This window comes from Neopsephotus bourkii, unplaced genomic scaffold (genome assembly GCF_033783945.1).
Source record: "Neopsephotus bourkii isolate Nb327-2 ecotype Australia unplaced genomic scaffold, CSIRO-AGI_Nbou_v1 NB_860, whole genome shotgun sequence".
Classification (NCBI taxonomy): domain Eukaryota; kingdom Metazoa; phylum Chordata; class Aves; order Psittaciformes; family Psittacidae; genus Neopsephotus; species Neopsephotus bourkii.
Window position 1 is genome coordinate 255,562 of NW_026901356.1, and position 24,114 is coordinate 279,675.

Here is a 24,114-nt window from a genome sequence, read left to right on the forward strand (position 1 = left end):
CTAGACCACAACTGTCTCATTTTGTTTCCAGGACTTCAACAGATATTTACACAAGCTAAAATACTTCCCAGACAAAAAAAAATGTTCATGTACTTCATTAGTCCACCATTCCTCACTCTTTTCTTCATTACTGGCACTGGGGGGCAGGAGGAAAGCACCACTAATTAATTTGCTTGGTTTCAGTTTCTCTGACTTGGGTATTTTAAATCAGAAGGATTTAAAATTCATTATTCCTGATAATTGGGTCACTACCTTAATTTTTATTGCTTTGAGTATAGCTGAATTATTTCATTTTTGCAGGCTTACCAGTTTTGGCACAGGGCTAGTGGATGTCTTGGGTATGCTTCGTAGAGCAGCCTGACTCACAGCACAAACAGCTGTTTTTTGCAGAGTGTGTTGTATTTCTGCTACCTATTTGGTCACATAAGAAAAGCATTGGTTGCTTTGTGTGTAGCATGGGTTTAACATTCCTCCCGAGTCCTCACATGTCAGGAAGGGATTTCTCTTGCAAGGTGGTGTCTTCTGTAACATTCCTGAGTCTTGCACTGCACTGGTTGTGATAGCACTTCCTATGACAGTGAGGAAAGGTTGTTTCACCCTCAGATTACTCAAGTGCAAACCCCCACTGCTGCTTAAGTAGGAGAGCTGTGTGCTGTTCTTGTTAGGAGCATCCAAAACTTGAATAAAATGTCTAGTGAAGACAAGATCCATGCTTGGTAGAATAAAAGAACATACTACTAGAAATTATATTCAGGACAAGTTCCTTTTACTCAGCCATCTGTTATATATGGGTAGTGGTATGGTGGACTTCTGCTAACTTCTAGTCATTGTGCTCTAATGTAGTATATGGATCATGAATCATAGAATCATAGAATAGTTAGGGTTGGAAAGGACCTTAAGATCATCTAGTTCCAACCCCCCTGCCATATCACCCAAGGCTCTGTCCAACCTGGCCTTGAACATCACCAATGATGGAGCATTCACAACCTCCCTTGCAACCCATTCCAGTGCCTCATCACCCTTACAGTAAAGAACTTCTTCCTTATATCCAATCTAAACTTCCCCTGTTTAAGTTTTAACCTGTTACCCCTTGTCCTATCACTACAGTCCCTAATGAAGAGTCCCTCCCCAGCATAAATAATATTTATTTATAACATTATGAATATATCATTTTATATCATGTCTATATAGACTATATATGTAAACCCAATAAGATGTTAAACATAATACAAAAATACACAAAAAGTTAGGAATGTGAGACCATCCTATTCAGTCTGAGTAAGGAATCCTCCTTCTGAGCAGTTGGCTTCCCAGAAGGAAACAAATTTTCTCACTTCCTATTTGAAATCACTGTTTTCCAAGCAATAATTGAGCAGGCCCACATTCTGTGAGGAATCCCATCAAAACAAGGTGTTAACCTCTGTGTCAAACTACAGTGTCTGGGAAACTTGGGGTTAATTATTGGTTGTAATTATTTTCATAGGATCTCCCAAAACTGCTAAGTACATAGAGAATCTGATATCTCACACAGAGATTAGCTGCTCCTGTATAAAGCTGGTGAAGCTGGGAAACGAGTGAGGTTGTCTTGATTTCTTGATTGCCTTGAACTGAATAAAATGAGATCATAATGTAGCACTTTAATAGTAGATGTCATTGTGTATGCATATCCTTGTTTCTTCAAGGAAAGATTTTAAACCGTATATGTTTTGAATAAAATCAAAAGCAAAATGACAATTAAAAAGTATGGCTCATATCTCTTTACAAATAGAGCAGACAGAAAGAAAAAAAAGAGATTCTTAGATAAACATAGTAAAATAGTGTTCCAGTTGTAACAGTGATTATCCTTAAGTTATTGGAATAGGTTGCCCAGGGAAGTTGTGAATGCTTCATCCCTGGCAGCGTTCAAGACCAGGTTGGACGAGGCCTTGGGTGATATGGTTTAGAGCGAGGCGTCCCTGCCCATGGCAGGGGGATGGGAACTTGATGATCTTAAGGTCCTTTCCAACCCTAATTATTCTATGATTCTATGATTTACAGTTTTCAGTTAGTATAGGGAAACAGCCTGACAGTGGCTAATGACGGTTACCATGTTACATATCGTTTTCTTGAGATCTGTGTGGCCTTTTTTATTTTCTTTCCCATAATTAAAATGCAGTTGATGATTTCCACAGCTACAGTCTTTCTAGAGTTTTGGAAGAGAAGGAGAGCTGTATTAACCTATGACTGGGACCTCATAGACTGGGAAGATGAAGAGGTAAGACTAAACAGAAGTAAACCTGGAAATCATGCTGTCAATATGATTTAAGGGTAGATAGCAATACATACTGTACACTACTGTCATTCAGATATTTGTGTTTATAACACTGGTTGCAGCATCAAAAATTATACCTGAGTCTGTACAAGCATACTTTCCCTTCTGCAACTAGCATTATAATTCCAGATATAATTCTATATATATAATTCTATATGAAGTATCCTTTGAAAAACTGAGTGGAAATACTACCCGTACAGAAGATAGGAGCTACTACGGATGCCAACACAAATGTCTTTCAGTTCTGTGTTTCTTGTACTGGAAATTCCTAATCCTGTGTATAATTGGGACCAAGACAGGTAAAAGGACAGAAACTAGATTTTATATCCTTCTTCGAGGCATAGCTTGTCCTTTAACGTTCTGCTATCAGCATCAGCAATAATAAAATGATTTTATAATTTCATAAATCAGTAGAGGACATAGCTGTGATTTAACTATATTGTTGATTTAACTGCAGCCTAAGTCAACAGAGACTTTGCCACTACTTTTCTTATAGCTTTCCATAGATGCATGATACAAGCTGTTGGCTTTTAAAAAATGGCTCAATATCACAAAAGACACTGTCATAACTGGCATTAATTTATAGTTTTCTTATCAATTTTTGCAGATAACCTAGTGTTTAGACCAATATTATGACCTGTGATCCTTTTAATACCCTCACGTACTGGGGAAGGCTCTTAAGTTTTTTGTTCTTTGTTGGTCTCTGGCACTTTCAAAAGAGTAAATTCTTTGGATGTTTGTTATAGAGCATTATAAAAAAGATTTCTTATCAATATAAATTTTCTACTTTATAGCACATGTATATCTGATTTTTGATACTTCAGTGAAATAAGTGTTACAACAAATGGAATCTACCCTGTTGTTCCAGGAAGAGCTGCGCCCCCAGTTTGAAGCTAAATATTCCCAAGTGGAAAGAGTAAATCCCATCACAGGAAAACCTGAACCTTTTCAGCCTTTCCCTGATAAGCTGAGTCGTCTAATGGTGTCTGTCTCAGGAATATTTTTCATGGTAATGTTTAATAATACTGGAATTATTGTAGCCTTTAATCTCATTTTGATGTAAATACTAACACAATTCATTAAGATTAGTGGATTTACATAAAATAGGCAAAACTGATTGTTTGAGTCTTACTCCTTATTTAGGGATTGCTTTCTTTTAAAACATAGTTTTATTGAAAAAGAATAATTAATAAATGTTTTAATTCAGTGGTTGTGTATTTTCTTCTCTCAGAGTCAGCTCACCAAAACAAATGGCAGTCTTTAAAACACCTGTTAATTTGTTAATTCAGTGGGAATTATTTCAGATGTAGTTTATTTTGTTATAATACCTGTATTCATAAATACTTCCCTGTAGATTTCACTGGTCCTCACTGCAGTGTTTGCTGTTGTGGTGTATCGTCTGGTAGCCATGGAACAGTTTGCTTCTTTCAAGTGGTATTTCATCAAGAAGTATTGGCAGTTTGCAACATCTGGCACTGGAGTCTGTATCAATTTTATGATCATCATGTCACTCAATGTTGTAAGTCTTCTGCACTTTCAAAGGAGGGATTAGGGTAAAGTAATTTTTATGAGCTTCCTGAGTTTACTGTATATCAGATATATGTCATGTTCTTGCTTATTCACGTAGCAGTGCCTGAAGCTAGTATTTCAGGGCTTTTTCCTCTTCTAATACTATGTTTCTCAATTTTTTTTCTAATAACTACTTAGTCACTTCACATACTTGCTTATATTACCAAGTCACAGTGGTACGGAGTACTGCTTTCTACATTTGCATTTCTGTTTTTTACATTACCCTTGAAAGTACATGTCTAAGTGAAACTATGCTATTTTATTATTTTCTTGGCTGGTGCCTTCTTTTTGCTGGGCTTTTTTTTGGGGGGGGGGTGGGTGGGAAGGGTTTTGGTTTGTTTATTTATTTATTTACTTATTTATAAAATAAGTAAATTGTAACTTTGAGTTCTTCTCTTTCTTATGTAAAATGCAATTGTGATATCAGTGTTGCACAGTTCTAGAATCGCTGTGATACCTGATTTTCGTTTAAGTATTTCATTTATCATTTTTCTATTCCCATGCAGGCATAAACACATAGAAAGGAATAATAGCACAGCAAAGAATGGCTTTTAATTCTTTTAAGGAGATCGTGCAGTCACTGCAATAGAAAAGAATTCTTCAAAACAGACAGTCATGTATTTATTTCTGTTATTATATCTTACAATTCCAAGTCAAAAAAAAGTACATTCAACTGAACAAGCACACTTAAGCAATTGAAAATAACTTGCAATTAATAGTAAATACTCAAGGAAATATTTCTCAGAGTGTGTAACTACCTTGGGCTAAGTGTCATTTCAAATTAGGACTGGAGATAGTCAATATGTAGACAGATAAGGAAGTTTTCAATAATAGACTGATAATCCTAACCAGTATGAACATTCATGCAAAGAAACGTACAAAAGTAGGCTTTTTGCTTACTTTAGATCACATAGGTTTGCTCCTGAAGTTAGAGGATAAGCACCTTACTGTTCAGTAAGAGAGCCATTGATGTTTGAACACTTTTCTTGACCTATTGTCTCTTGATTTATCTTTGTTGTATATTTAATATACATGCTTACATATATACATTTACAAGAGAATGGGACTAAAGGAGTTCAGTGAAGTCTTTGTAGGAAACTATACACCCACTTGCAGGTACCTTCTCTGCCCGGTATCTGCCTGGATACCTTGATGCTGTAGGCAATAGAACACCTATGCTTTTCATGCTTCTTTTCATTCTGGATTTGACAACAGACAGGATATGCCATACTTACACTATCTCTTATTTCTGTTTTAGGTATATGAAAAGGTTGCCTATCTCCTGACAGACTTAGGTATGTAGGTCTTTTATTAGTGGCATGGTTCTTGCTAGGTGTGTCATGTACCTTTATATTTCCAGACAACAGGGGTTTGAAAACTTCACCAATGCATGGTATGATTCTGGCATTTCCTTACGGAAGTGAGAAGTATCAGAGAAAGAAATTATATGATTATTTCACCAAAGAAATAACAGAAAAGAAAGGAGTTTATTCTTATACTTCTGTGTTTTATGTTTTATAGTATAAATTGTCATAATAGAACAAAAGTCAAAGCATATTCTTTCTTACAATGATAAAACCGATTTTTTTTCCCATTTTTCAGAAATGCCTATTTTTGGGGGGAGTTTCTTTTAAAGTTTTTTAATATGAACTTTCATATGGACAAAAAGGGTTAAGATAACATTACCTTGAGATAAAATTGTTAAGTCATAAATTTTAAAGTTGCACTAATTCTGTCACATTAAAAAATTGTACTGAAGCCTCTCATCGTAATTCGGTCATGGAGCTTTCTATCTTACAGAAAACAAGAAAGCAGAGACAGCATTTAAAATCTCCTGCTGTATGAATATGTTACCTTTTAGTGCTTCGTCTTAACCTGCTTTATCAGCCCACCTCAAAATAAGCAATTGATATTGTCACGGTTTAAAACCAAGCTCACTGTTTAACAGCTCCCTCTGCTGGTTCAAGTATTGAAGAGAATGCACTAAAAAAATGCTCAGAACATAATGTTTCCGTTAACAAGCAGCTGGACAGGTTAAAAGATTCATTATGCACAGTCAATTTTCCAAATTATTAAAATATTTTAAAATATTTTTCTACATCACACTGGTGTGTATTCCTACTTAACTTTTTCAATATATTATATTAGCATGCAGGCAGAAAGAAAATGATGATTTCATCTGTGTATACAAGCTGATTTTTCCTAAAATATCTCAAAGAATTTAAAAAAGAAAGAAAAAAAGGCTTCTTGAATTAAGCATTACTTAGAACATCAGGCAGTTAAGCTGGGTAGCACACTCCACTTGCTGAGGGGTTTTTTTATATCAAAGAGGAGGATATCTTAACTTCTGGGAACAAGTACCCATTTGTAAAGCTACTATCCTGTACATTTGTATTCTAAGTTAGGTATCATTAGACCAAAGTAATTTATTAAGTAGTACAAAAACTTTTATCAGTGTGCTATATTTCAAGTTTGATACATCCATCAGAGAAATTTGAATTAATCATTATCCCTTGAGTTCTAAGTCAGACATGAGGCGAATGAAGTAGTGGTCTTACAGATGTATTTAGAAGGCGAGATGCCTGTGTGAGAAACCAACTGGCTGTTGGTTGTGTCTCCTTTGTTTTCCTTGGCAGTCCCTGGCTATTGCTCTGCTGACACCAAAGTGCTTCTGCTTTTTGTTTGTTTTGTGGGGGGGTTTTTGTTCTGTTGGCGGGGGGTGTTCTGTTTGGTTTTTTTTGTTTGTTTTTTTTTTTTTTTAATCAAGATACCTGTAGCCTTAAAATTAAAGGTTTATACTGAATTCAGAACTTTTTCATGGAATGGAACTCTTCCCAAAGAGTTTTCTCCTGTTCTGTACCAAGGAGCTTGTATCTCCTGTTTATGCTTAGAACTAGTGTAGGCTGAGCTGGGACAATGGTTTTGTGGCCTGCAGACTGAACACTTTGAGGAAAAAAAAATTAACTGCAACCTGATGGAGCACCATGACTGGAAACTGTCACTTGTTCTGTTAGTGTTGCTCAATTGGTGAGCAAACTTGGGTATAACTCAGTGTCATTTTTGTTTAGATAATGTATATTGTGTCTTTCCACAGAGCACCCTCGAACAGAATCTGAATGGGAAAACAGCTTTGCCTTGAAAATGTTCCTCTTCCAGTTTGTCAACTTGAATAGCTCCATCTTCTACATTGCCTTTTTCCTTGGCAGGTAAATTACCTTAGCTAATTGCACTTAAAGGAAAACTTGCACAGGACTCATAGTCCTTGCTAATTTTATGGGTTTGAAGAAAATAAATCAGCAACTGGAACTGTGAGATTTAGATGCAAGTCACATTCTGAGTATAATTAATAACACTAATATTTTTAACTGTGTGTGGTGATTAGACCCTTGAAATCTTTACTCATGAAACTAGAGAGTAAAAAGTCTGCTTTTTAAGTGGGGTCTATGTACATGACTTTCCTACTAGATAAGAATTCAGAACCTTTGAATATACAAGCCACTTCCTAAACATGGGTCTGTATTTAGCCCCACATTAATAAGCTTTATTCATTATTTCTTGTTTATTCCCCTTTCCATGTTTATTCCATTTTCCAGAATCTGTTTCTATAAGTAATAAGTATTGTATGGCAGGTCTTAAAAAAGAGTAGGAGACAGAAATTCTGGCTCCAGTTTTCGTGTTTATCTTTAGCTGAAATCATGGGATACCAGACAGATCTAACCTTGCTTCATCTTCCTTATGATAATTATAATTCATGCAGAACCTAGAGTATTTCAGAGTGCCTTCTATAAAGTTTTATAATATAATTTCAGTTCAAGATTGGTTGGGAAAAAACCCAGGCAACACTCTAAGAAGGACAGTTGGTAATATCTTCTTTGTATCTTGCTGTCTCCTGTGTCTACTAGGACCAGGCACAAGGTTTTTTCACTCTCATCTAAAACTTTCACTGAGGTCAGTAAGGATTTTGATTCAGTTTGTTATACAAGAGTCTCTTAGATCTCTGAAAATCTTTTGGTTCTGATGGGTTTGGAAAAAGATTCTGAGAGTGCACACTTCACATGGCCAAGCAGATCCCGTTTCTGCAGTAAATTCAGAGGCTGAATATCTAACATCTAAAACCTCTGAAGCTAGGATTTTTGTCTTGGACATAATAAAACCTTAGAGTCACTTGCAAAATAATGGTCATTGTTTGCATTCTGAAACTTCCATATCCTACAGATACTAGATTTAAGCCTGTGTGATTTAATCTGTTTATATTTTCTGACTTTGCTCAGTGAATGCTGTGAAATAACTACTGATACAGGGTGTTCTTGGAACGTGCACTGAGAAACAGAAATCTTACTTTCCAGATTTGCAGGCCGCCCAGGAAAGTACAACAAGCTTTTTAACAGATGGAGACTTGAAGAGGTAAGCAATGCTATTCTGTGTTCCTGTGAAATTCCCATGTGTAAAAAAGAAAATGGCTGAAGGATATTAATTAAGTGCAGTGAAGAGTAAACTCTTACTTATAGTAAAGGAGAGGAAACAGGACATGTGTTTTTCCTTCTTCATTCTCCACTGTTCTAAGTGACCCTGGCCAAGACACACAGTTCTTTCTGTCTCTATCTTTGGGAAAAGCATATCTCTATCTTTGGGAAAAGAGAAGTGATGTTCCCTTACCTCACTTCTATATCCTATGTGATTGGAATCTCCTGGGTGTGTAGAATTTTTGGACAGAGGACATAAACATAATCAGCTTTTTTATCAGCCTCTGAAGCTTCTGCCAGCACAGGAAAAGATGTGGAGCTGTTAGAGCAGGTCCAGAGGAGGCCACAAAAATGCTCCAAGGCCTGCAGCAAGTCTGCTGTGGGGGAAAACTGAGAGCTGGGGTTTTTCAGCCTGGAGAAGACTCTGGCGAGACCTTAGAGCACCCTTTCAATACTTAAAGGAGGCTTATAAGAATGATGAGGACAAACTTTATAGTAGGGCGTGCTGCAACAGGACAAGGGGGAATGGCTTTAAACTGACAAATGGGAGATGTAGTTTAGACATTAGGCAGAAGTTCTTCCCTGTGAGGGTCATGAGGCCCTGGCAGCCCAGAGAAGCTGTGGTTGCCCCATCCCTGGCAGTGTTCAAGGCCAGGTTGAATGGGGCTTGGAGCAACCTGGTCTAGTGAAAGGTGTCCCTGCCCATGGCAGGGGGTTGGAACAGGGTGAGCTTTAAGGTCCCTTCCGACCTTCTTTGCTTCTTAGGTTAAAAAGAAAAAAAAAACGATATTTTCAAAATCTACTTGAAAATGTGGTTGAATTGCACCTCCCTGAATATCTCTACCATGCTGAAGTTATCTCTGAAAAACAGGTTTCTTTTATTGAACCTTGGTAGCCACAGAGTAAAATACCATAAATTTCTCAGCTTTGTTCTAACAAGAATTTCAGTAGTTACTAAACATTTTAATAGAGCAATTTATATAGTTAAGATACTGGTACCAGAGATTCAACTATTAAGTCTCTGTTCACTTAGGATGTTACTAATGAAACATTGCTCCATTCTTCTGAAATTAATTTGTATGTATTGGTCTAAGTGAAACGGACTGTATCATTTATCATATACCGAGCACTCATACCCTTATGTAATATGATCTAGTTCTCCAAGAAATAATATGTCTAAAGTTTGTTCAGCTGAAGTTTGGGTCAATATTTCTGTTATTAATTTTTTTTTATATTTCTGCAGTTCGAGGTTAGTGTTTTTCACCAAACACATTTGAGTATTTTTCATCCACCCTCTAACAAATAAAAATGAAAGGAATTCTGTGATTTTAGCTATTGATCTTTTCCTATTTCATTTCAGTGTCATCCTAGCGGCTGCTTGATAGATCTGTGCTTGCAAATGGGAGTTATTATGGTTTTAAAACAAATGTGGAACAACTTCATGGAACTAGGCTATCCGTAAGTTCAGATGTTAAAATTTGGTTTACAAATAGTGATTACATTACTGCGATTCAGTGATAGGGAAAAATACGTTTGTATAGTATTTTTGCTTTTTGCATCTCATACACTTTAACTGCATTCCCAAGGGAAGCATTAACTGCTGCTCTAAGACAAAGCTTGTTTGGATATGTGAACCATCTAAACTGTTTACTCTGATTTTGTTTTCCATAGTACAAACAGCTGCTGAAGAGAGTAGTGGGCTAAGAACCTTACAGTTCTCTTAAAACTGAAAGAATATGTTTTCAGGAGAAGGTTGCTAATCAAATATTAATTAATCAGTCTCAACCTTGAAAATCTGTCAGAAAGGGTTATGCTCACAATGTGCAATCATTCTTCAAATGAGCTATATACTGTGTTGTAAGGCTTGGATTTCTGAAAAGAAGAAACCTACCTGAAGTATCAGTCTTCCTGTCTTCTCAGCTCAGAATTTGAGAACATGCTTATAATCCTTTCTGGCAAATACTGTTTTGTTTTGACAAGCACTTGTTTGCAACTGAGGCAGCAGTTGCTCTTTCAGGAGCAAGAGAGATTAAGAGCTAAACCCTAAATTAGCTTGAGAAAAAATAAGAGCCTGTTAATAAAAATACTTACAAGAAAATTATTCCCCATCTTCAGTCTTTTTTCAGTAATATCTGGAAACAAACAATAGTCTTTAATTGCCACCTCTGACAGTACTAGGTAATAGTTTTCATTTGTATAACGTTTTAATGTGTGAGACTAGTACCTACTTAATATTATAGATACTTCGTGAAAAGACTTCTGCACAGCTTTATAAAAAAATCTTAAATCTTCACAACTTCAGCAACGCCTTTTTAGACACACTTTCTTACTTCAAGAAAAAAATAATCTGTAGAGCATTTAGATCTTCAGGTTTGTTCCAAAGTAGTAGATGTGTTTGACTGTTCAATGTATTCCAGTAGCCTAGATTTCTTATTGAGATTCACTTACTTGGTTTGTCTTTCCCAGGATTAAAAACAAAGCATTATTTACTGGTTTAATGCTCTTGCTAAGCATGATTGTTTTTTTATTTAGGTAAATCCTACAGAAAAAGTCTATGCAAGCAAATACCATATTCTGAAAGGCTTATTTGTTGAATGACTAGCATGCTACATGAAAGACATAATTAAAATCATAATGCAGAATTTTGAGGACTTCTTTGAATTGTATATCATAAGTGTTTGCAGAAAATACCTGAGTAAGCATTCAGGTGCTGTTCAAAATAAGCCCTCTTACTTCAAAACAATACCAGCAAGTTTTGTAAGTTATTGAGCAAATACAGTCAATCATAATACTCTGTTTATCTAATAAAGTTTATTACAGAATTGGTGGTCACGACGCAAAATGAAGAGAGGAGGGCAATTAATGGAGCATAAAGTTTCTCTGCCTCAGTGGGAAAAGGACTGGAATCTACAGCCTATGAATCTTCATGGTTTAATGGATGAATATTTAGAGATGGGTGAGCAAATTTAGGGAGGTGTCAGTTTTCTTAAGAAAATGGAACTATATTCCATGTTAAAAGATCATTTGAACTTCCAGTTTCTAACCAGAGAAATGCCTGTCTAGTTTTACAGTTTGGCTTCACCACCATCTTCGTTGCTGCCTTCCCACTGGCACCTCTCCTGGCATTGCTTAACAATATCATCGAAATAAGGTTAGATGCGTACAAGTTTGTCACTCAGTGGCGAAGACCTATGCCTGCAAGAGCAACAGATATAGGTGAGAGAACCTAATGACTTTTTCCTTCTTTTATGCAGCTTAACCCTTAAAATAGTTCATGCATCAAAAGTAAAACTGATAATGTAACCCACAGATCTCAGTGACAGCTCTCCTGTTAAGCAACAAAAGAATACTCAGTTGCTTAGCTAAGAGGACTCCTCGAATTTGTTTTTTGTTTCCAAAAGGGGATCATAATAGTTCGAATTTTGAAAACAGGCTAAATGGTATTTTACACTTCTGATTTGTGCAACTTTAGGTCTGTCGTGGTATACCCCCAGCCAGACAGCTTGTTCACCCACTCCCCCCCTTTCTTGCCCTCCCCCTACTCCTGGAGGGACGGAGAGGAGAATCAGAAAGAATGCAACTCCCACAGGTTGAGATAAGAACAGTTTAGTAACTAAGGTATAACACAAATCACTACTGCTACCACCAATAATAGTAATGATAAAGGAAATAACAAGGGAAGAGAATACAACACCTCATCACCTGGCGACCGATAACTCACCCCCCCAGCCCGACCAAGCACCGACCGATACCTCCTCCAACCCTGCAGCCCTAGCCCTTCTGGGTCACTCCCAGTTACATCCTGGGCATGACGTGCTGTGGTATGGAATACCTCTTTGGTCAGTTTGGGTCAGGTGTTCTGTCTCTGCTTCCTCCCGGCTTTCCCTCCTCCCTGGCAGAGCATGAGGCTCACAAAGGCCTTGGCCAAACCAAAACATCATTGTTTTCAGCTCTGTTCCCAGCTGAAAGTCAAAACACAGCACTGCACCAGCTACCAAGAAAGAGAAAAATGACTGCTACTGCTGAACCTAGGACAAGGTCCAAAATGCTATTTGACATACAAGGACTAAATTCACTTCTGGTTTAAAACAGAATTAAAAAAATAAGGAATCTCTTTCCAACATCTTGTATTTGGCCTCTATAACCAAGAATTGTGGTTATACGTTTGTTGCTTTAGCCATTTCTTCTCAGCAGTATGTGTCCTACCGTAAAACTTCATTCAGGGGGAGTCAGTGGTGGCAGGGGTGTGGGGACATGACTTAATCTGGATTACCTTTTCTGACCGAGTAGGTCTTTCTCAATAAGATAGGATAACTATATGACTAACAGTGGCTTAAGTGTCATTAGTATGACTTAATATGATTGTAAAAACTTAATGATTTCCTTGTTATTTCTCTCGCTTCTAGGTATCTGGTATGGGATTCTGGAAGGAATTGGAGTCCTGGCTGTCATCACCAATGCCTTTGTTATTGCCATTACTTCTGATTACATTCCACGTTTTGTCTATGCATACAAATATGGTCCCTGTACGGATCAAGGGTACAGACAAGAAAAGTAATTAGCATATTCTTTATATATACATGTATAATTCAGTGGAAGATCACTTTTTCAGCTGTCTTTCTGTGTTAACATATATAACATATATCAGCAGTATTTTACCTTTTACATCTGTGCAAATCTTTATGGATGCTAAGTGCAAGTGTAACTCAGCCATTTCACAGAGTTTGCAAACAAACTGCATGGACATGTAAGTGAAAAATCATGTCTTCCCTTCTGAATGCAAACAACAAAGTCCACTACACATCGTAGCAGTTTACAGGCTTTCTCTAGATAAGGTTTTCTTCCTTTCTGTAATAGTTCTATCATTCTGCTAACACTATGCTCCCACACACATGTATGCTAAACCCTCTTTTACCCTAAGACTTGTTCACCCTCAAACTTCCCTGCCTGTTTCTCTTCAGAAATGCTTGCAGCCAAGCACCAGCAAGATGAGCCTCGACACTATTCAGCCTGACTCCATATATGTTTTTAATTAGCTTCAAGCAAGGTAGCTTGCCTGTCTTTGCCCCATCAGTCCAGTTTCCTGCATTTCTTTCCATCAACTTACCAGTGTCTCTGAACTGTGTCCACCGTGTTCAGTCTGCATTTGCCACTGTCTGTCATGACCGTTTACATGATCTAAACAGCTCACAGTACTTATGGGCACCCTCTCTTTTATCTGAGGACTAGTGTACTATAGGTGGTTTTAGGGCATGGTTTTGGAGCGTTCTGTTGTCTTTTTAATACAGGATCAAGGTTAACTAAAGAAAAGGAAACATCACTTCACTAGTGCTATAGCACATCTCACAAGCACAAGTTACCTTCTTTATTGCACAGGAGGAATGGTAAGAGTGAAAGGATCGAGGCTTGTCCAGCAAGCCACTACTTCTGCATTCACAGACTATGCCACAGTTCAAACCACAGGGGTTGGTCCATCCTTTCTTTATTGCTCCATCTGTAATGATTCGAAAGAGAGAGTTACTCTTCTTGTGCTGTCCCGGGAGGAGAGAATTTAGGGGCAGAAAGGATGAGGAAAGGATGAGAAAAGACCATGGCAGAAAAAAGTTAGTGCTTAATGTACACTACCTATTTAATAGAGAACTATGTAATTCTATTTCTTCTTTTGCCAGTAGTTATTTGAGGTGTCACAGCAAACCTGAAGGTTCAGGAAGTATAATAGGATCCCTGATGCATCATCTATTTTTTAATGTTCTTTGCCTTTCAAAAGGCCCTTTGTTAAACTACAGGTCAGCTTTCCAAGAAGATGGGATGTCTTATGTGTCCCTGGTTTTCCAGAAACAGACAAAATTTTTTCTTCTTCACTAATTCAGTGCATTTATGTCATTTCTGCCATCAATCCTAATAATTTGGTGCCTTTAAGATGGCTGTTCGGTATATATGCACTGTTGATTTTACTGGTGAAAGTTATTCTTTGATTTAACTCAAAACCTGACATTTTTTGGTATATGCTGCATGACTTGGGGCAGATTCTGCCAGGGTGTCTAATAGCTCATCTTTCTGCCTCTCACCATCTTTCTAAGTACAGTTGGTCTAATTTTGAGACATTAGAGAACACTGTAGCAACCATTTTCGGTTTATGTCTGCTGATGGATAAGAAGCAAAACCATCAAAAGTGCTGAAAGTGGATTTTTAGACAGTGTTATCCCTGAAACACATTTCTTGTTTCTTTCCAATAAAACCTTGCTTATCTGTTTGAAATTTTAGAATTGATTTTGTCCTGATAAGCAAAGAAATGTATACGCTCACAACATGTGATAGCAGGCTGTTTACATAGAGGATCTGTGCTGCATAACCACTTCATGAAGAATGTCTTCTCCCTGTGTCTTTTCCTTTCAGATGCTTAAAAGGATATGTCAACAGCAGTTTATCAGTGTTTGATTTGAGTGAACTTGGAATGGGATACTCAGGATACTGCCGGTATGTTTGATGCTCTCCCTTCTTGTAATACAGGCATAGACGTTAATACAGACATAAAACAGGAAGTCAGTGCGTAAATTACTGGTGTAACGGTTTCTTTTTTGCTTGTAAAAGTGTTGGAGTTCAAGTTGGCTCAGCATGGAACCATGTCTCAAGTGCAAACACTGTGTGGTAGGATGCAGTACTAACAGACTGGAAACCTGTGTTCTGAGTTTTTCTAGGACTCTTGCAAGCCCTGTCTTTTGTGCCTCTGTGAATTGTTTCACTTCAAAATTTCCCCAGTTGCCAAGAGGGTAAAAATTCTCATTTTGGTTTTCTTAAGCATTCTGAGGTCCGTTAATTAAAGTACATGATTTAAATTTTTTGTGGCTCTAACCCCTTTAGAGATCCCAAAATATTATGCAAGATATATATGAGAAATTAGGCATAAAAAAATAAATGCAACACTGCATGAGTGAACTCCTGGTTTCAAATTTAGTTTTGCAGTGAGGGTTAGCTTTAATTGACTAAGAAGTTTTAGAATCATGTTAGATTTATGCAAACTTTGTCTGGAGAATCTCAAGCACTTAGAAGCAGACAAGAACCAATTTAGAATCAACATACTTGAACTTAATACTCCAGGGTGTCAGCTTTATTACAATGAAAGAAACTGTTTGCTCTGGAATATTGGAAGAAAAAAGTGCTGTCTTCATTTATTTCTTTATTATTTGTTTGTCTTGTTGACTGTTCTTCTCTTTTTCTGTTTAATTGCTCTTGAAGTACACTTTCACTTCAGTTTCTCTCCTTGTCCAGGTTTTCAAGCACAGACTAGCTCACTGAGTTTTGATTTGCTTTCCAGGTATAGAGATTACAGAGCCCCACCATGGAGTTCAACTCCATATGAATTCACTTTACAGTTCTGGCATGTCCTGGCAGCACGTCTGGCCTTCATCATAGTATTTGAGGTTAGTCATGAGAAGGAACAATTCCTTTCTACCTCTTTAAACTCTTGACTTTTTTTTTATTTTTTATTTTTACTTTTTTTTACAGTAGTCCCATAAAAGAAATTGTCAGCATCATTAGCTTCTTGTTCATTGCAGTCAGGAGAAAGGGGAAAAAAATCACCTTCCCCAAGCTGTTGTCAGTCAGACTGAACTGACATAGCACACAGAGATTTTTAGATTCCCTCCAAAACTGTGTTTCCTTGAGTCATACATCAGGTCAGTTCTGAATCAAATCTTCCGTGTTTTATCGAAAAAGAAAGCACAGTTATTACCAATTAAAATCTATGTCAGGGAAATGTACATGATTCTGGCTTAATGTAAAAATAGAAATGTGTGTGCTAACTTTGAAGAATGTATTACAGGCTGTCCAGGAGTCTGGTTACTTTGATTACAGGCTCTTAACAAAGACTGCTTGTAGGCAGTGTTAGCGATTGTTATTCAGACTAGCATATCCTGCAGTCACGTCTTCATTTAGGTCACTAAAGCTTTTCTTTTCAGAAGACTTCAGCATTTTCACATTTCTGTAAAACTATATAGTTAGTATATTTAAAAAACAAATGAGTTGATTTTTGGTTATGAATTAAACCTCAATTCCAGTTTTGCCACAAGCTTTTAAGCTCTAAAATGTGGATATTAGAAGTGAACATTTATGCACCTTTGAAGCAATTCTTTTCATTCTTATTTTCAGCACCTTGTTTTTGGAATAAAGTCTTTCATTGCCTACCTGATTCCAGACATGCCTAAAGACTTGTGTGACAGAATGAGGAGAGAGAAATACTTAGTCCAGGAAATGATGTATGAAGCTGAACTGGAGCATTTGCAGAGAGAAAGGAAAAAGAATGGGAAACAATATCACCATGAATGGCCTTAGTCACTACCATGCTGCAACAAAAACGCCGTTTGGAAATTGAAGAGTGCAGTTACAAAATGAAGTCAGAGTCCGGCATCAGTGCATGAGATATATAGTGTATATATGTTCTTCCTGAGCAGGACAGTTGCAGGCTTTGGTGGCAACTGGAACACAGATGCTTCTGATGAACGAAATGAAAAGCCTTACCTGTGACGGATCTGCAGTGAATTGGCAACTCTGGTCAGAATTGGCACTCAGGAATGCGCAGACAGATAAAAAATTTGGACACCATAATTTAAAAAAAGACAATGAATTTTCATGCTGTTTGTGAAGATACTAACAGCAAAATGGAAAGAGAAAATTACCAGTCAACTTACACAGTAAGGGCATGACTAAAACAAACTTACCTGATATCCACTACTTCTGATTGCTCAGCTCCACCTAGCTTCTGATTGATCAGCTCCATCTGTAATGCCTCTGAAGAAAAGAGCAATTGTTGCCTTTGTGGCCATAGCTTAATATAAATGATCTTTCAAGCTTACTGTTCTGTCAGGTTTGTCCTAGTCTCTTGTTGAGATTGTGGATGTGGTCCTACCCTAAAAAAAGGGGTCTGTGGCTGCTTAATATATACTATGCAGTTTAAGACTTGCACATGTCAGTGTCATTAATTTATCCTTCTATTTGAAAACCAAAAACTGTAAATTCAAAGAGGAAACATCAGCACTGAGAGAACACATTGCATTGCCCACATTGCAGCTCTGTTTGAAAATGATATGGCTGTTCAATTGCCTTTCACTTTTGTGTGCAGAAAGGCCACCTCCACATGCTTCCAGGATGAAAGATTTGTCATTTTCTTGCTCTGGTGTAGCATGCAAAAGTCTGTGTTACTGTTCGTTTTGGCCTGTCTGGGCAATGATTCCATGACTTCACAGAATGCTAACTTGAGATGTTCTCATAACTGTGCAAATGACTTTGTCCTCAATATATGAATATCTTTCTAGTATGCAAGCTTATGCAGATATATATCAGGCACATAGTATAACATTGATTGGCTTGTTCAGGGAAGGAGAAGCAGAGCATTTTATAACAATGCTCCTCTTCTTACTGTAAATGTAAATGCCCCAGTAATGTGCACTACTTCTATTGGAATAAATATGTCAAATCATGGGACTTAGATACAGGCAGACATGTATACAGGTTGTATATAAATGCACACATGCACACAGTGGTTACTTTTAGATTTTTTAATTATTATTTGTATGCCTTCTTACAGTTTGGGGAGGGGGGCTTTTTTGATAAAAATCACTCTAGAAGGTAGATGTTCATATAAAGAATCAAATTTCAAGTTTTATGTGCATACAGCAATGTTGCTTATGGTTATAGTCACATTTTGGTAATGAAATTGCCTGTTGCCAATGTTTCATAATATGGGAAAAGAGCAGCACATAATTTAAACAATGTGAGCAAGTGTGTAGGGTTATCTTGCAGAGAAGGGCATGGAGAAAGAGAGTTCCAGTCATTCTGTTTCTCTTGTATAATTCTAAATAATGCTTCTCTATATTGGATGAAGAAAAATTACAAAAACAAAGAGTCAGCAAAGCACAGTAGCTATAAAGGCTGCACATTTTAACTTTATTTTTAGGGATGAAGCTGCAGCAAAATCACTGCTGACAGATATGAAAAGACCTGAATTTTTACTACTTACAGAACCCTACTGAATCAAAAAGTGTGATTCCAGTATTCACGTGACTGTATTAGCACAATCATTTTATTATGCATATAAAATTAATTTTTAGAGTCAAGAGCATATCAGAGCAGATAAGTAAGATATGTTGTATCCAGAGGGCATAGCATGAGACCTTAAATTCTTAAGCCATTTCACTATATTCATGAGATTTCAGGGTTAATTCCAGCTCTCTGTGACCAGACAACGCAACTGTAGGAGTATCTGCAGTACTGCACAAAGGAGGAAAGAAATTTGAAGGTCTGGTCTATCCAGATATATTAGGTTTTAGTTCTGTGATAAAGGACTGGTGGAACTCACTTCCCATATTTTGGAAAGGCTGTTTTGTTCCTTCATATTCTGGATTGTGTGTTAAGTTCCTCAGGAGTCCTTATCAGAAATAATTAATGCACTCCCCTCAGTGCTTATAGAATCACACAGGTTCTCTTGTCTTTTTCATTCTGTAGATTATCAAGCACCGTTTGACAGCATTAACGTGTCACAGCTTCTGTTTCTGTGCCACGTAGTAATAGTACTTCAGATCTTCAGCAGGTCACAGATGAGCTGTCTTTTTTTAATGTTTTCTCTAAAAACAAAATGCTTTGGCTGGCCCAAGGTATAAATATACAGGATAAAATCAGGCAAAAATCAGAAATACTATTTTATACTTCCCTGGTTTTGCTGTGGATATTAGCACATGTCAGTACATACTTAGGCAAATTCCAATTGGACTTAAAAAACACATAGGAAAGACATCCTTTTTGTAATTGGGTTTTAAATATATATGTTATTAATGATTTTCAACACTGGTATGTAGGAGTATTTCAAAGGCAAGTATGTAGATCTGACATTGTACATTTTAGGTACTGGAGAAGCACAGGAAGTTCTGGAGAAACACTGTGTGTGTTGTTTTATTTTTTGAGGACATCAGCAATGTCTGAAGGTTTTGCCACTCTAGCTATTTGCTTAAGCTGAGAAATCTTTTTGCTAGACTTTGTTTAGTATGCTGTTTGCATTGACTGCACGTTATTTTACTGAAGTATAAAGCACACTCTGTCCTCAGGAATAATGTATTTTATGAATGGTGAATGATCTTTTCAGATGCTAAATATTGTCTTTCCAAACAAATGACCAGTATGAATAGACTGTGCATGCAAGCTGCATTTGTGAAATCTGACAAAGCTTTAGAACTTCAGTTTGTGCAAAAAATGCTTTAGGTCATTGCAGATCTAATCTGTTACAACTTTGCTCTATGCATGTGCCCTTAGAGAGAATGCACGAGCAACTAGATATTTTGAAATACAAAAGGTTAGTCCAAAATGTCTTAATTATTCCTAACCAAATTTTGTGTTGATTCAGACAGAAGAAATCTCTATCTCAGAAATAACAAAAAGTCCATGTATATTATACACATCTCATTGCTTATGACTTACTATTCTAAATTTGTGCCTAATGTGTGAGATCTGAGTTCTGGTGACTAAAAAAGTAAAAAAAGAGAATTCTGCTGCATTAGCCATCCTAATGAGAGGTTCCTTCTTAGAGCTCAATGTCTGTCTCTGTATAGGTGGAGGCATGAAGAACTCAGTATTCACAACTGAGTACTAACAGAATTGTCTGAAGATTGAGCACAGGCTCTCAACTTGTTATACTGTAATCCAGTTTCCTTACCAGAAACGGAGTACAGTGTTTGAGCATCATGACAGAGTACTAATATTTGGAAACAAGGCAAATGACGTGATGTTCACTTTTCAATTTTTCTTTCCTAACCCTTTTTGTTAAAGAATTTATAGAGAAAATGTAGGTGAACATGGAAGCTAATATTAATGATGACAAGGCTAAAATTTCCATGGTGATGGTGGATGATAAGTGGTTATTTTGTTAATGTTTCTTTGGAAGTACATATCTTAAGTTGTAGAAAACACCCATCAGCTGTTTTTATGCCCTTCTCCAACACCAACTTGTCTTAAATTGTTTTCTGAGGATCAGTTTGACTCATTCTGTCCTGTGAAAAGCTCAAAAGAAAAAATGTCTGAGGGGCATAGTGATAATAGGTTAATGGCTACCTTAATGTGTAAATTCCTGAATCTCTGAAGTTTTTTTCATGAAAAGTTCTTCAGCAGGAAAAGTACGTTGGAAAACACAGCTTTAGAATGAGTGCTAGTGGGGGGAAAGGCAAGAACTTTTGTGGTATTTTATTCCTAATATACTTAATGATCAGCCTATTGTAAGTAAGTAGCGCTGTTTGCTTGCTGTGGCTTCCTCCAGTTCGCTGCCAGAGAGAATTTCTGGAGCCATGGGATCCAGGCACTTACTAGGACTGCAAAGTTCTAATGCACTGATGCTGTGTAGGACTGTGAACTCCTACATGGCATAATGGGCTTTATTAATTTTTTGTATTATGTCTCAGTTCATTCATGGCCAAATTAATACATATATATTTAGAAGCATCATATAGTTTTGATTAACTAAAGATCATCCGTGTCCATAAATTGAAAAGAAACTGAAAAGGTTAGTATATAGATAACTTGAAAGTGTCACAAATTTTCATTAAAACTGGTAAAAGCTAGGGACTTTTATATACACTGGCAATGGCCATATCAATAAAACTTATTTTATACAAACAGTTTCATGTTTTAAGCTGAACCCAGGACAAACAGCTAAATATAAAGTCAATAGGGTTAATGGAAAATCAGACAATTGCATTTTCTGTTAAGTGTTGCACAGGAGAAAGGGAACAGTGACATCAACAATCACTTACAATACAGTAATATTTCCAGAAGCATTTTATTTTTCATAATCCTCATAGACTACTGATGTTGCTTATTTGGGGTAAAGGTTAAAACAAATACATAGCCAGCCTTTTGTAATCATGTTTATTTGGTGTTAATGCTGACACTAGAATTCAAACAGAATTCCACATTTACACACTTTTGTTGTGCTTTTTTTTTTTGTCAGTTCAAATGCATACTTTGTCTAAAATGCATGCAATGACACTTTTGGAAAGTGTTTAAATGAATTACAAACCTAAATTCTTGTGGTGGAAAAGTTAGTAGCTTTTAAAGATCCCTCAGTCTTTTCATAGTCAACCTCATGCACATGTTCTGCTGAGATAAAATGCAACAAGCCAGCGTGTGGAGGCTGAGGAGGAGCAGAGGAAGCAAAGGACTCCTCTGCACTTCAGCATGTTTTTCTCCAGAACTCTGGCAGGTTCTGCAAAACAAGGGTTTGAAGATGGAGCATGACGACAATCCTCCTAAATCTTTCTCTTTTTCTCACTCTTTACTTATACTCAGTATTTTAATAAGTGATGCCTTCTTGCTGACAGTCCAGTTTCCAGGGCAATTCTGTAACTGCAGAAGGTTTTTGCAGGCTCTTTTTGGATGTCCCTAACTGAGATGCCAAAGCAGAAAGTGCACAAATGCTAGTTTGTCTGGTGCTCTGGTATGCACTGGATGGAGTGGTAGGAGGAAGCACAGGGTCTACCGAAGTGTGCCAGTAGGCTACCCATTTCCGGATCTGTCCTTTCAGCCCCTTCCCAAGTGCTATATGTTGCACTTCTTATATCCCACCCACACACATCCTAAATGCGCTACATAATCCTAGCATTTTAAAATCTACATAATTGACATTTTTTCTCTAATACTGACATTATCAACCACATTTACCAGAAATTTGTACAGGCATGGTTTTGGTGTAATCATGATAGCACCATGTTACCATGACAGCACAAAGTTACAACAGCACAAGGAACTGTAGAGATACCATTTTGCTGTTCCATGTTACACAGGAACTTTTAAATCCAGGAATAGGATTTAGTTTTAGAATGTTAATGGCGTGTTTCCTCCTCACTGCACTGGAAATTACTTTGTGTAAGTTCTGTTCTAACTTGTTGCCGTAACCTCTATACTGTTATATGTTCTCTGTAGTTTGCATTCTTATTGGCGTGAGCTAGTTAGGATGCTATTTGGGGGAGAAATTACGATCAAACCAAATGTAGTCTAAGCTAACAAGATTCTAACCACTGAGAATACGATGTTTTTTTCTGTTAATAATGACAAAAAATTTGGATCACCTTGTAATTTAGTGTTCTATTTAGATGACTCAGTGTTTTGTACTGAAAAATCTTCCAAACCATTGGCTCTGATTTTTACCTAGAGTAGTATCACTGAAATTTCGGTTATCTTAAATGGAATCATGTAAAATCTAACTGAATAAGATAGCTCAGTCATTTTTTACTTGGATAGTCCTGGTTAACTTGCAATATCATGATCATAAGAGATTTCTTAAAATGTGTATATACTTGAAACTTATTTAATATTTAAATACAACTTGGTTTCTAAGTAAGGAATAAGAATAAAATCTCAACTATTTTTTCTATTCATAGATCTGCACTTTGTAAGTATACTTAAAATAAGATTACAGTGCCACAGAGCGTTTCAGAGAGGTTGACTTTTATGCACCGCAAGCTAGAAGTTCCTCTGATATGTCAGCTTTTGGTTTCTTTTGTGTTTTAAGATTACTTTTACAAGCTCTTGTGTGCCCCAGAACTAAAAGAATTCACCAAGGAAAAAGTTGTTGATCTGATTGATTAACTATTGTAAGACACTTTTGGCATAAATTTGTCTTTGAGATGCTGTTTACTTTACCAAGGTTTACATGTACAAATGCAACTACTTACTGTATCATACACATTTGAATATTGCATTTTTTCAGTAATAAACTTGGATATCTTTGAAAGAGGTTTTTAAGCTTCATTATTCCAAATATTCAAAGTTAATTTAAAAAAAAAAAAAAAGGATACACTTGAAAAGGGAGTGCTCATGAGTCTTCAAACCATAGTAGTGTAAGGAATTTAAGGGCTAAACTTGGCTCAGACACCTTTAACTTTTAGCAATTACATACTATATTTAGACTCACATATAGACTCACTTTTCAAATTTTCAGTGATTTCTGGTCTATGGCTTTCACTAGTGACTAGCAATTTTTTAAATATAAGCTCCTCTTTTAGAATTTACGTGTTCCTCATAATCTCATTTTTTCAGCTCAACAGGCTAGCTCTTCTCTGGAAGGATCAGTGGCTCAGGGTGTAAATGAAATGAGAAGAAGATAACTGTAAACAACACCGGTGTGAATATTTAAGCAGGATGGTAATTTTTCTGTATTCCAGTTTTGGTAGGCCACATCTTTGTATCTTGGTAGAAGACTGAACTAGCAATTAATGATTTTAGCTGTCATACATTAATTATACATGTAGGATTTAGTAAAACGCTTGGAATGCCTGGCTCCTTTACAAATACAGGAATCACTTGTGCTTGATGAGCAGCTTTAGTTGAAAAAAACTATCTCAGAAACATGAAGTTAAAGAGAAATTCTCGAGGATGTTTCTTCAAAAATGTTTTGAGAGAATGCAGTTCTAGCTGATTCGGAGAATACTCTTCTGGGAAAGGACAAAAAATCTGCAGTGAATCCAATGTTAAATTTGTGAAAATGCTAAACTTGTGAAAAAATACAGCATGCAGAGCATAATAATACTGCAATGAGTAAGTGCCTTGAGAAATATTTAGAGCAGACTTGGTTGTTTTCACAGGTAGAGGTTTCTGCATCAGATATCCACCAACTATACCAGTACAGAGGGCTTTTTCATCCACTGGCCAGCTATGTAGCTTCACAATGGTTGTTTTGAACCACTTTTACTCCAGAATTCTTTCACATCTTTAAACACGATAGTTAGCCTCTCC

At 36.7% G+C, this 24,114-nt stretch overlaps 1 protein-coding gene across 5 annotated transcripts in view; it reads left to right on the forward strand.

Annotated features, from left to right (window-relative positions):
- The window catches only part of ANO3 (anoctamin 3), a 207,369-nt gene extending 189,501 nt beyond the window's left edge, over positions 1–17,868 (forward strand). For all 5 annotated transcript variants that reach the window (XM_061356554.1, XM_061356556.1, XM_061356557.1 and 2 more), the window contains 13 exons: positions 2,172–2,254; positions 3,180–3,320; positions 3,666–3,830; positions 5,139–5,175; positions 6,975–7,086; positions 8,227–8,284; positions 9,704–9,801; positions 11,154–11,299; positions 11,407–11,559; positions 12,750–12,897; positions 14,740–14,820; positions 15,659–15,764; positions 16,492–17,868. In XM_061356554.1, coding sequence (XP_061212538.1) covers positions 2,172–2,254; positions 3,180–3,320; positions 3,666–3,830; positions 5,139–5,175; positions 6,975–7,086; positions 8,227–8,284; positions 9,704–9,801; positions 11,154–11,299; positions 11,407–11,559; positions 12,750–12,897; positions 14,740–14,820; positions 15,659–15,764; positions 16,492–16,674 — 1,511 coding nt within the window. In that variant the 3' untranslated portion in view covers positions 16,675–17,868. The remainder of the gene's footprint in view (positions 1–2,171; positions 2,255–3,179; positions 3,321–3,665; positions 3,831–5,138; positions 5,176–6,974; positions 7,087–8,226; positions 8,285–9,703; positions 9,802–11,153; positions 11,300–11,406; positions 11,560–12,749; positions 12,898–14,739; positions 14,821–15,658; positions 15,765–16,491) is intronic.
- Positions 17,869–24,114: the final 6,246 nt, after the last annotated feature.